A 13592-nucleotide genomic window follows, 5' to 3' on the forward strand; every position below is an offset into this window, starting at 1 on the left:
ATTTTAAAGCAATAAATAAATTAAAATAAATATATTTGTTTTTAATGAATATCAATTATTAGTGAATTTTTTTTTTTAAATAGCCACCTTTTATTTTCCAAAAAAGATTCTTTTAATCTACATGTTTTCACTTATCACGTTTTACTTTTTTATCACTTACTCTTGCACCTACATTTCACTCATTCATCCTTCTTTCCATTCTAACCAACTCATGTTTGTTTCCTCTTCATAAATTCTCATTTTCTTTTTGTTTATAGACAACAATAAGATTGAAAAAAAAAATTGTTAATTCAAATACCTAAAAGTATGGGTCATAGATTGCTGATTACATATGCTTAAAAGCTATATAGAAGAATGTCTTTTGAGAATTACACTTAACATACAAATATAAGTGGTTGCTCAATCTTAAATGTGTAATAGTCTATTCGTTTAGCTTGTTATTAATTAGGAATATATTCAGATTATAATATTAATAGCTGCAATTTGAAGTTGTATTAATTGCTTTACTTTTACTAGACTTGTTAAATTTGTGTAAAAAAGTGTGTTAAAGATGTTGCATATCATAAAATATAATTAAAATAAAGTTTATTTTATCAACATTTGAAAAATATCATGTCACTTTATAATTACCGCGACGTGAATGTTAATAATCATAGTTGTTTTAGTTCACAGCACTTTCCTTACAAAAACATTTGTTTTAGTCGGATAAATATCTATCTATCCATTAATTTAGTAGCTTTGTAAAATTTAATGTTTTAATAAATAAATGTTATTTTGAATTTGTACTTTAATTTTAGAATCAAATAAAATTTTTAAAGATACGGAAGGCAGGAGTAACAAATTTTCTAAATCAAGGAAAAGATTGAAAGTTATTAAATGTAAATTTGCAATATTTTATATATTTTGAAAATAATAGCTAAAAATATAATTATCTCATTTATATGTCATTATACGTATATACCATATAAAAAATTAATTTATACAACCTGGTCGTTACACTTCGACATCTTCCTCAGATAGTTAGTAACAATTTTCTTTAATTTAAATATGTTTTTCATTTCGCTGATATTTTTGAATGATAATTTTACAAAAATATGAATAAAAACATGTACAATAAAAATTTGATTTTTAAAATTTGTGAATTGTTAAAGTCTTCGGTTTATTCAGTTTTCATTGGATTGCAAGGTTAAATGGTTACAACTTCTGTGTCAACAAAACAGAAAACTATAAGAGTCCATATTCTCAGCAAGTTTTTGTTTGTGTGCGTGTGATTTTGTACCTCAAAAATGCATTAATTTTGACATATTAAAAAAAGTTTTATTTTTATTTTTTTAATTTAACAAAAGAAGAGGAAAGACAAAAGTACTTGGAAGAACACGATCACCATGTGGTCACACTACACCTTTACACGCTATCACTTTTAAACACACTGTATAAAAAATCTAGAATACCAACTGATATAGCTTCTATGTGCCAGCTGATGCATGAAGCAATGAAAAGAAAAGAATCAATCACTTCAGCACCTTCCACTATTTCCTTGAAAGATATAAACTTTACGAGTCTTTTCGCTTGGCTTTTGATTCTACCTTATCAGGTATGCACGATGACCAAAAAGTTGGCACCAGAGTGCATGCAGCTTGTATCAGAAGTGCAAGTGGAAAGCCTGAAAAGTCACTTCCTGTTATCTTAACATACGATGCAAGTGCAACACCGAGGTATCCACTCACAATGAATGCAAGTGCTACGGAAGACATGAGAAAGGCCATTATAGACCCTTCACATCCTGGTGGACACATCTGTGCTATTAGAACACTGAATGGCAGAATCTTGAAGAGAAACAGAACCTCCAAGAATCCTGAGAAAATCACCACGTAGAGTGAGTCTGGCACACCCATTTGCCGATAAAAGCCTCGCACAAACAAGAAATCTGAAACCATGAAGAATGCCATCGTTACTTGAATGGATGATATCAGTTTTCTTGGTGGGATAGATTTGAAGTATTTGTTGTATATGATGCCCCATAGGAGCATTGTTGCCTGGCCAAACACCTTGGAGATACCCAATACTGATGAGTTTATGTTCAAATGCTGTGTCTGGTAAAAGAACATGGTGCCTGTAAGGGCAGGAATAATGGCATAAGATGCTGTAAACCATGATATTGAGTATGCAATTTCTGGCTTTCTTAGAGCAACCAATAGCTGTGAAAGCTGATTTCTTATCCCAACAGATGGAGTCTTTGGGAGCCCAAGAGAAGTCTCGGGAACTGAAATGGTTATGAAAAATTGGAGAGCAAGGAGGAGGCCAAAGTATAAAAACATGGTTTGTGGGTGGAACCGGCCAATGAAAATGCCGGCTAGAAGATTACCAAGAACTCCTCCTGCGGAGCAAGCTATCCAAACAAAGGATTGGAGGTTGCCTGAGGAAGATGGTTGCGGGTGCTTGGTTGAGGAAGGACTCTGTTTAGCCATTTCTGCAACAATGGCATCGTTTGCAACCTCAGCTATGGAAGCACCTAGGTTACTAAGGAGAAGGTATATGGAGATAGTGAAAATAGACATGTTTGATGGACAGATTGCTATGATTATCCATGACAGTGCCTGCAAGAAAGCTGCATAAACAGATTCAGAGAAACATTTAGGAATTAGTTTTAAGAAAGCTGCATAAACTGATTGTGTGCTAGTTTCAGAAGTCTTGTGCATTGTCACAATTAAGTTTTAACGAATTTAAGTCTGAGGCCCCTTTCCAGCCTTTGGCTTGATTCAAGGAAAAATCGATGATCGTGTTTTACCATTTAACTACTCATCAATATAAAATGAATTCAAAGAATCTAGATTCAGACTTAAGATAATATATCAAGAAGTCCCAACAAAAGCAAAAAAGTAAGATACCAAACTCAATCTGGTTTTTTCTTTCAAGTCCAGAATCTCGATCCTACTCTCTCTTTATGCTTTTTCCCATTAAAGCAACTTCACACGGAATTAACAGATTCTTTTATTCATAGTTATACACACAAAGGATCAATTCATCCATTCATCTTTTCTTTTATCTATTCCAAAGCAGCATAAAAAGGAACACAACACAACACAACAGAACCAATTCTCAATTCCCAACATCCAACAGCAAGGAACCAACAACTATTGACAGCAGTAATAGTATGCAACTTGGCTTTAACATGAACAAATCAGAGAGAGAAGGCAAAAGGGTAGATAGAAATGACAAGAGTGAAGACAACAACTTTACCTCCAAAGGCGATGTAGGGAACTCGGTGCTGGCCAGAGATGTAGACAGAGTCTGAAACGAGGCCATAGAGGGGCTTTCCAACCATGGGAAGATTAGCAGAATTCTGAAGAATTTGAAGAGTGGAAGGGTCAACTTTAAGACCATCTTTGAGGTAGAAACTCACAACCAACCATGGAAAACATCTGAATCCTTGCACCCAGTATCCCAAACCCAGAACCTTCTTCAATTTCCCACCACCGCCACCGTCCGAAGTTACCATTTTTCTTTCACTTTCGTAACCCTTAAGGAAAAGAGCTATCAAGAGAGAGAGAGGGAGCGAGGGAGAGAGGGAGAAGTGTTTAAGACCAAATAGAGATTTAATTTTATCTAAGGAATTGTTGTTGCAAAGAGGTTTGAGCTTTTTAAGGAAATGCATTCAGGTGATGTTATGTTATTATGCAGGAAGACCACTGAGTGGGGACACATTCATTCATAAACTGACATATGTTACTGTCATTTAAAATAACGTTTTCTAAACAAGTGACACCTGCTCCCACCTTTCTGTTTCTTGCATCTTTAACTTCTCTTTTTAGTAATTTAATATTTACATGTGTATTTAATTTTCCTAAGTTTTCTTTTTCAACTAATAATTCTTTCACAGTCCGTTCTCCAGAATACTCCTGTCAGTAGATCTGATATCGGTCAAATTTTTTTTTTTTTTCATTTTTGGTTATTCGTAGACACGAAAAAAACGGCATGGCACCATATTTGTGAACGTGGCAATCCTAAGTTCTAACAATTTTTTACGTAGAAATTAACATTTTTGTGAACGTTGTTAGAAAATCATATGACTTTTTTTTATAAGGAATAAATCATAATTTATGTGGTAATAAAACAAACAGCGATATCCAAAATGTCGCACTAAAACGGAAAGTTAGAGGAGAGTGTAGATGTCACTATCATAATTATTAAATTAGTATAATATGTGTAGTTGTTAAAACAATTGATCTAGATCATACATAAATTGATAAATTAAATTTTGATAAATTTATGTTATTCGCATTTGATAAAGTAGAAGTTTTAATAATTTTTAGCTTATTTGATTTATTTATATTTATGTTTCTAAATAATCTACATAGACGAAATTTATATAATCTTAAGCCATATATTTATTACTTGTTTAATTTTAAATTACTTTATTTTGTTCTAATTATCAAGTTACTGTTTTCATTAAAAAGTAATAACTATTTTAAATTATAATAAAAAAATATTTTTTAAATAAATATTGCATAAAATTTAGTTTATATAAAACGTTTTATTATAAAAGATTTAAAAATATAAATTTATAATTATTAAAATATGTAATTACAACTTTTAGTTGGTCAGTTAATCTTATCAAACATTTTTAATTTAGTTTTTTCAACTTTAAACTAAGAATTTAATTCCCAACTGCTTTTTCAACAAATTTTATCAAACATTATCAATGTTTTTAAATTGTTTTATTATAAAAGTAAGTAATAATTTATTTTTTACATTTTTGTTTGACATTTTTAAACTGTTGAAAATACTGTTATAGATTATCTTAAATTAATTCATACTAAATAAAAAAATTATATATATGATAAGCAACTATCTTATATATATATATATATGTAAATAAAAAAAACAGCGCTGTATTGGTAGTAAAAACAAAAAACTGAATACAAATTAATAACATATATAATATTCTCCATAACATCTTTGTCATTGTCACCAGATCAAGCAATGATAAAACAATGCCCTTTTTCATGAAAAGTTCCTTTAGGAGAATGGAGATAATTAATACGAAAGAACAATGACCAAAAAAATAGACTTGTGTACCGTGTTATACACAAATTTCATCGTCATTCGATATACTAAATAAGAAAACAAAACATATATTACCTACTCTGACTAATCACAATATCTAAACCAAATGGCCAAAGCCATAACCATACAACTCATGATTCTTTTCCGTATTCTTAAAGAAGGTTTTCAGAACAAGGAACAACTAAATTAATTGACTATGAAAAGAGGCATAATGCTTCATAAGATGTCCCAGTCCAAACAGAATACAACAAGTATAGTGTATCAACTACAGGAATCTCAAAGAACTACAAGAAAATTCCATAAAATAATTTTGCCTATGAACCTAGAAACATTTCATTTGGAAGAACATATGTGAGCAGAGGATAGGCAGAGTGTTACAAGTGTCAAACCAACACTGCAGTTACAAGTGATACAGTAATGGACTAGAAAACCCATCTAACAAAAAATGATTCAAATAGATTATTCAATAGCTGGTTCTTAATCGTTAAATCTGTTTCGTGCCTTTAGAACTTTCTTCTAAAATTCATTCACGGATAACCATGAGGTGGCAACTTAAAGACATAAATTAAGGAAAATTATGATCCCAACCAACAATCAAAATTCTACTCCATTACTGCAACTCCTCCAGCAGCTTTTATTTTTTCTATTATGTTATTTGCCTCCTCTTTCGTGACTCCTTGTTTTAGCACCACTGGAACCTTTTCAACAAGATCTTTGGCCTCTTTCAATCCCAGGCTAGTAAAGGCTCTTACCTCCTTAATTACCTTGATCTTTGCCGCAGCATCAAATTTCTCCAATTTCACATCAAAAGCTGTTTTCTCTGCCTTTTTCTCCTCGACCTTTGGTCCAGAAGCACCACCTTCTGGACCCATGTCCAAGCCATCCGTGGAAATTGGCTGCAACTTTGGAAGATTTAATCTTTCTGACAAAGTAGGCATAATTTGACCACGTTCTTCTTCCGATAGTTCTCCAATTCGTTCTGCAAGCTGAATGATCTTTTCTGAGGGTGGAGGTCTGGGGCCATAAGGATCATAAAATTGAGGAATTTTATACTTTCTTGGCTTAGCCAGAGAATCTTTAGAAACAGAATTGGTCTGTAAGGCTCGAGATTGCAAGAGACCACATATATCCCGCTGAGGGAGACGGTAGATTAATCTGGAAAGGGGGGTAAACCTCATCTCTTTGTTCAATAAAAATAGTGACTCATGAAACCGATATATTGGAGAGAAGATGCTCTTTCAACAAACTAGGAGCACCAACCCTGTAACAATTTTAAAACTTACTAAGGTTGAGCTGTGAACCACACGACATATAACATATATGATTGCAGATACAACTTCAGATATTCATCCACATTCTCACCCAGTCACTTCAAACAGAAGAGATCGCCATAAAAGAAGGCAGAACATACTACACACGTAAAACATCAACTTCAAACACTTCCAATTTCAAAAAACAACAATGATATGTGAACAGCCCATCCGTCCAACAAAACAACCTAACACACCTTTTGCATTTCTCTTCCTATCAATCATATCACCTATGTACCTACACTTCTCTGCATTTATCTCTCAAGGTGTCAATTAACATTTGGGTGTCTACTCATCATTTTCCTTTTCAAAAACATCCCAAAATCAGAAAAACGAATTTGGAAGTGCTCTAAACTCGAGACAGACAATTCATGAGAATCTATAACCATTCTTGTTAAAATCCAAATCCAAACACCAAATGTCAATCACATATTTTTCTCCCCCAGATACAATATGCATGTTTCACAATTCATACAGAACAAGACAGCAGCTATAGTTGAATCACAACCAGCACGCAACAAAAAAAAAAAAAAAACAGTAAGCAAACTGAACTTATTAGTGACCACTGGAATGAAACACAACAAAATTCAACAAAGCATAAAAGAAATTACATTTCTTAAAATAATTAAATTTCATATCCCTGAAATCTACGATGCACAAAAATAGATGGAACAAGGCCACTAATTCAGGGGATTAATTAAAACAAACCGAGTTTAAAAGTACACTATTTGGAATATTTTCATAGCGCTGAGGAAAAGTACCGAGGAGTTAATAAAAATACTTAGGGTGATCAGCGAATTGAATTTGATGGTTATATCTATCTATCTATGAAAACAGAAACATTTCTTCAATTAAAAAGAACAAAGGACCGAAAGAAAGCATGTGTTACCTTCAGGAAGAAGGTGTTGGACTTGCAATTTTGGCGTACTGTGCTAGCGAGGAGAAAATAGGGGAAGGAAGGAAGAATGAAAAGTGCGGGATTAGGGATTGCGGAGCTGTGAACAAAGCAGGCTTTACAAGTGGGCTTGCAATGTTGGGCTCGGTTAAGAAAGTCCATAAATCACTTTCTGCACCACCATTTGCCGTTTTTAATAATCAGTAAATTAGTTCTTAGGAATAAATATTTTCAACCTTTTTAGCGGAAATTTCTATGGATGATATATATATATATATATATATATATATATATATATATAGGGGTAGAAGTCGTCTGAGTGAATTAATTTTACAATAACTAAACCTCCTATATTTTATTAAATAATATTTTATGGAAACACAAGAAATTTAATATTTTTCCTATTCAATTGAATGGAGGCAAAAATATCTATCTATTCTCTAGCTCCAGATGAACAGAGAGGCATTCCAAAACTTGCAATGAAAACTCAAACAAATAAAAATTAAAGACCAAACATGTCAGTTTTTCAGAACCTATGGCTGCGTCTTCCCGTCACTCAATCTCTATTCTCCAAGTTGATTCCCAGAACCTATGCAGCAGTGTTATCCACAAGACAATGTACCGTTTGGTGTCATTCACTAGCTCGTAACACCACTGTGCCCTCTACTCCAGGTTCATCGTTTTCCCTCGCTTTTCTTCTCTTATAATACCCTTTTCCCCCATTTGTTACTGTTATTAGTTTGAGTTTTCTGGGCAGCCAAAGGATTCAGCTTTTTTAAGAGTTTAGTATCTATGCTCTGTTGCCTTTAATCAGTCATTGAAAAATTTAACAAATTTACATTCATGAGTGATTTGTTTAAGATGTGAAAAATAATAAAACCTTACCGTTAGTGCATAAACTATTTAATCTGTTTATTTTGTAGAAAAGATATTTACTGAATTTTCCTTGTATGATTGTTCGTGTTATTTTTAAGGTGTTGTGGAGCAGGTTGTGGACAGTACTTCTGATGCACCTAAAGTGAAAGTATTGAAAGAGAAAATGGAACTTCTGGGCATCAGCTTGGAAGACTCTTGTTTGCCCGGGCAGTACCATAATCTGTTTTGTCCAAAAGTATCTATTTTTATTTTCTTCTAAAACTGCAATCCATTTCCTTCCCCTAGTCTTTTGTATGTATTCGGTTTTAAGTAGGTTTCTGACTGCTGTCTGTTTTGATATTCTAGTGCAAAGGTGGGCAATTAAAGGAGAGGAGTTTGTCTTTTCACATTATCTCTAATGGGTATACTTCGTGTAATTGCTTTGTGTGTGTGGTGATAATTGCGTGTTTTGATGTAATGTGTTTTGGCAAATGTGCGATGCAGTGAATTTGCAATGTGGAGGTGTTTTCGAGCTAAATGTGGTTGGGCTGGTCAGGTGACATAACTTGGATTTATAAATTTACGTCTCCTTTAAAGCATAAAACTTGTAATGGGGTAACAAAGACGTGCTGCTTCCACATGATTATTTGGTTGTAGGTTTTTGCAGATGATCAGGAATTGTACAGTGGGGTTTGTACTAACGCCAAGTTTTCTAGAAAAATAGCTGAGGAGAGCTTAGGATTGGAACTACTTGGTCCTAAGGTATACAACTTGTTTATGGCATTTTGAGTGGGCAATAGCGGTAGAATAACTGCCAAATTCTCAGACTGACCTATCTGTCTCATTTTGCTGGTAATTGTTATTATACCAGATGTCTTTCGAAGGTCTTTTATTCAAATGAATTAGTGAAAATTGATTGTCTTATTAAGTGTGCTGGTCTTCTCGTTGTTCTCTGACCCAACATACAAAGTATGGACTATTAAGGGTATCGAGAGTGTGAATGCGTATAATTACTATTTTTAGCTGAAATAGACACAGGGTTTGACTTTCTTGTGGTTTGGCTTTATTATCCCAATTTTTGTCAAAATAACCAAGCATTTACTGGACACTTTGAAATAAGATTCACCTGGACTTATGTTCAAGTGTCAAATCAATTTCAATAACATATCATTTTTCCCCATCACCCTCAAGCTCTTAGCATAAAGTATCTGGCCATTTTCCATAACCTGTGGCATGTTAATTAATATCTCAGTATCAAAGGTTGATAGGCTATATAATTTTTCATATATGGGTTATGGTTATAGTCATTGAGAGATTGTGGTTCTATATGGTTATATGACATTAGTCTTACACATATAAGACCTTAAACACCACCTTTACACCAAAACCTTAAGGCAATGTTGTTATGGGTCTTTATTCTTATATTCTCCCCTTTATTCTTATATAGTGTTTAACTTTGTCTTTTCTATCCAATGTGTGACTTTCATTGAGAGATTGTGGTTCTATATGGTTATATGACATTAGTCTTACATATATAAGACCTTAGACACCACCTTTACACCAAAACCTTAAGGCAATATTGTTATGGGTCTTTATTTTTATATAGTGTTTAACTCTGTCTTTTCTATTCAATGTGAGACTTTTTGACTCACACTTGGACTATTCACAACAAAGGTCCAGTAGAGGTTTAGAAATATGATGTAATGGCTAGTAAATAATATGGTCTTAGAAGCTTCACTATTCAATCATGCTAGTGAATCTGGTTGATAATTTTGGAATGGACAAGTGTGAGCATGTAAATCTACAATCTTGATTGAGTGTTCCCTCATCAAGATGTCCAAGACTGTTTCTTTAGGTGCTTGTGACAATATATTGCAATCTTTAAGTGTTAGTAATAGTCAGATTATTTGCTTATGTATTGATTTTCTCTTTCCTTGTTTTAGCTTGTTGCTTACTTTAGAGAGAGACTGATATCAGAGAAAACCCTGAGCAGAAATGCTGTAAGACAACTGTCTGATAATAAGGTATTTTCACAGTTCTGGTTTTGTAATTGTAATATTTGTTCTTTTAAATTGCTAGATAAACAGATTCCAGATCTGTAATTGGTGCTTTCTGTCCCGTATTCTGCTGGGACTCCTATAGCTGCTTCTTTTATTGAAATATACCATTTCAAAAGGGAAAAAGAATCTTCAGTGATCTTGCCACTTGAATTCTTGAAATCTGAACTAAAAGACTGATATCATGTGTACTTTTTGGGTTTTTAACATGAAGCGGTGACTTTTGATTTTGAATATAGTTCTGGCAATATCATGATGGGTAATTGACGTTTTCTTCATATTAGATTGATATATTAAGCTTTAATTCTGATGGCAAAATTCATTATTCGCAATTGAATTGAATGATTACTGCCATAACTTGATATATTTAAAGTCCGTGTTCTGTTTCCAACCGTTCTCAACTACTGCAATTGAACCTTACTGGGGCAATAGTGGAGGGAAATACAAATCCATCTACATGAACCAGAGAAGTAGTACGTATATATTCTTTTAGAAGTAAACTTTGCTTTAGTTGTCATGGCTTCAAGATCATGAAAAGAATCTTAGCAATGATCATAATTTCTTCTTTGCTGTCTTATAAACATTTCTATACGTGGTTTAGTTCTTAAGAACTTAACTAGTTAGAAGTTCTAAACTTCGTTGTGTACTGCAAATTTTGTGCAGACAGTCATTGCTTTTACTTATAAACAAAATGGGTTGCTTGTTGGTTGCAAATACAGAGCACTGGAGAAAAGATTTTGGCTGGTAACTTTTCCTGACTGCAAATAGTATTCATTACAATGAATGATTCGAAATGACCAGTAGCTTTTCATGTACAATCAAAAATGCGCATTTTGATATGAAGTTTAATTGATCTGGATACCAAGTAACTTATGTTCATTCAAATGATCGATTTGATTTTCAGGAAAGAGGCACGGACAAGATACTATATGGAATTGATGACATTAGACAAGTGTCTGAAATCATCATTGTAAGTTTTTCTCCCTTATTCTCCATCCGTATCTTCTTTTTGTCTGACAATTCCTAACTGAAAGCTGAAAAAGGAAAGAATTGAAGATATTCTTACAGTCCAATGATGATGATAGGTTGAAGGGGAAATTGATAAGCTTTCACTTGAGGAGGCTGGCTTTCGGAATTGTGTTAGTGTTCCAGTGGGTGCACCAGTAAAGGTTTCTTCAAAAGATTTGCCACCAATAGAGAAGGTTTGTGTGTGTGCCATTATTAGAATTTGTTTTCACTTCTCTTTGGCCGAGTTAATATTTAATGTAATATGTCTTATTAATGCAAATATCCATAATGCTTCTTTTCTTTAACAAAATCTATTTGTCTCTCTTATCTATCTATCTATCTAATGAAATAGATTAGATGTGCTCTTCCGAATGAACTGTAATTGGCTCCGTCTGTAGTTTTGTCTTTGTTTTCATTCATTATGATTATTAATTGTCTGATTGCGACTTACCCTTTCAGGATTATTTCAAATACCTAGACTAATTTGCTCATCTAATTTTTCACTTTTATTCTGATGAGGTACAAGGTTTTATGGTGGTTGTTCTTCTGCGGTAATTGAAAATGTAATAACAGATCATTTAGTGTTGTTGGTTCTAACTATTTCAAGGGAGATCATTTGTGTTTTAAGACCACTTTCATTCTAATAAATTTTACTAGTTATAATCCTTAACTTTGAAAAGAAAAATCTATTTAAACGTTTTCTGGCTTTTCCTGTTACCTACTAATAGTCATAACTAATTGCATTTTACTGCAAAAGTGTCCAAGTATAGAGCCTTATTCTTTGAAGATCTATTATACTGACGTTGTGTATTAATTCTGTTCTTGTCAACTCACCTTTTGTTTATTTTCTTAATGATGGACCATAATCACACATTACTTTCCTAAGATTAACATGAGAGCAAAAAAAGAAAAACTGCATCCAGTCATTCTTTCTCTGCCTTAACTGATCCATGGTTATCTTTCTACATCCTCATAAAGTATGTGTTTCAATCAATTAATTGATCGCATTAATATTATCTGTGCATGCTTATGAAATCAGGACACTGCATTTCAATACCTCTGGAACTGCAAAGAGTACTTGGATAAGGTACACACATTTGATATGTTCCCATTAAGGTGGATCTTTATAGCGCAGAAGTGAAGTGCTTATTAGCTTGGTTTCTTCATTGTTCTTTTAGGCAGTTCGCATTATCCTGGCAACTGATAATGATCCTCCAGGTCAAGCTTTAGCAGAAGAACTGGCACGGCGCCTTGGCCGAGAAAGGTTATATATACGATGTTATTTATTTTCTATGTCATTGTGTTTAAGTACAAAATATAAAGTAAAACTTGAGACTTGGATAGCATGCAGCATGAATAGTTTGGATATGAATAGACTTGAGATTTTTGAATTGTGTTATGTACTTTGTATTTTCCTTCCCTTTTTGGTTGTCATCAGGTGTTGGCGTCTACTCTGGCCAAAGAAAGATGAATTCAGCTCTTTCAAAGATGCAAATGAGGTATAACTCGATTTTCTATGTTATCAATATTTTCTTAGTTCTGTAAGGCAAGTGAAAATTCAGTTCACTATTGGCTTGTGGAGTTTCTAAGAAAAATGAACTTTTCAAGTTCCTGAAGACACTCTTTATTATTGATTAATATTCATTAGAAATTGAAATATGTTATCAGTTCATGCTTAATGAACTTTATTTATGACTTTATAGTTTTTAATAACTTTTAACCGAGAGACTTCATTAGAAAAAGTGTGCTGTTAGTATTGTTCAATATGATTTGTATTTTTCATCTTTCAAATGCAGTATATTTATATTCCTTCAGGACATAATAATTTATTAATGGCTTTTGACCCTAGGTTCTCCAATACCTTGGAGCTGATGCTTTGAAGAAAGTAGTTGAGAATGCAGAGCCATATACAATGCCAACTAGGTAATTCCACCCATGGAAGTGGATATAGCTTTCAGTGCTCAAGATCCTGAACTACTATTAAGATTTAGTCATACCAGAAAATGTGGTGAAAATTGTGGTGTGGTCATATTCATATTCTTTTTTAATTAAATTGGTATTGATATATCTTTTTTTTGTATGGTAGCTAAATTTTAGTTGTTTAGAGGATTTCAGAAGTATGAGTAAGTGAGTGTTAATGTATCTTTTAGAATTTTAATGAATGTATTTTATGTTTTATATTTAGTTCTCAAAAAGTAAGAATTTTATATTTTAGCTCTCACAAAAATTATGAATTTTAATTTTAATCCTGTAGAACATTTTCCTAGTTTTTCACCCTTCTATAAATTTGAAATCACCTCCAATTTTTGTCCTCAGACATTCACCAAGACGAATAAGATATATTTCATAGATATTTAAAGCTTTATTTTAAAAGGTGTTACCAGTTGACATTATATAAAA

At 32.8% G+C, this 13592-nt stretch overlaps 3 protein-coding genes across 3 annotated transcripts; 1 reads left to right on the forward strand and 2 right to left on the reverse strand.

Annotated features, from left to right (window-relative positions):
- Positions 1-1305: 1305 nt before the first annotated feature.
- LOC114186606 (Major facilitator superfamily protein) lies at positions 1306-3639 on the reverse strand. Its single transcript, XM_028074560.2, has 2 exons — positions 3241-3639; positions 1306-2608 (listed from the first exon to the last, which is right to left on the reverse strand). The coding sequence occupies exons 1-2, from the start codon at positions 3497-3499 to the stop codon at positions 1554-1556; spliced, it is 1314 nt and encodes a 437-aa protein (XP_027930361.2). The 5' UTR covers positions 3500-3639; the 3' UTR covers positions 1306-1553.
- A 1618-nt stretch (positions 3640-5257) lies between these two features.
- Positions 5258-7406, reverse strand: LOC114189256 (Ribosomal protein L12/ ATP-dependent Clp protease adaptor protein ClpS family protein). Its single transcript, XM_028077983.2, has 2 exons — positions 7267-7406; positions 5258-6328 (listed from the first exon to the last, which is right to left on the reverse strand). Exon 2 carries the CDS (start codon positions 6243-6245, stop codon positions 5670-5672), a length of 576 nt encoding a protein of 191 aa, XP_027933784.1. The 5' UTR covers positions 6246-6328; positions 7267-7406; the 3' UTR covers positions 5258-5669.
- Positions 7407-7677: 271 nt separating this feature from the next.
- Positions 7678-13370, forward strand: LOC114187006 (nucleic acid binding protein). The gene is made up of 13 exons (XM_028075106.2): positions 7678-7944; positions 8247-8383; positions 8494-8549; positions 8632-8683; positions 8785-8889; positions 10071-10151; positions 10848-10928; positions 11089-11154; positions 11270-11386; positions 12232-12279; positions 12371-12456; positions 12631-12691; positions 13042-13370. The coding sequence occupies exons 1-13, from the start codon at positions 7788-7790 to the stop codon at positions 13117-13119; spliced, it is 1125 nt and encodes a 374-aa protein (XP_027930907.1). The 5' UTR covers positions 7678-7787; the 3' UTR covers positions 13120-13370.
- Positions 13371-13592: the final 222 nt, after the last annotated feature.

The sequence above is a fragment of the Vigna unguiculata genome, chromosome 6 (assembly GCF_037176805.1).
Source record: "Vigna unguiculata cultivar grain cowpea cultivar isolate G323 ecotype 2 chromosome 6, ASM3717680v1, whole genome shotgun sequence".
NCBI classification, from domain to species: Eukaryota; Viridiplantae; Streptophyta; class Magnoliopsida; order Fabales; family Fabaceae; genus Vigna; species Vigna unguiculata.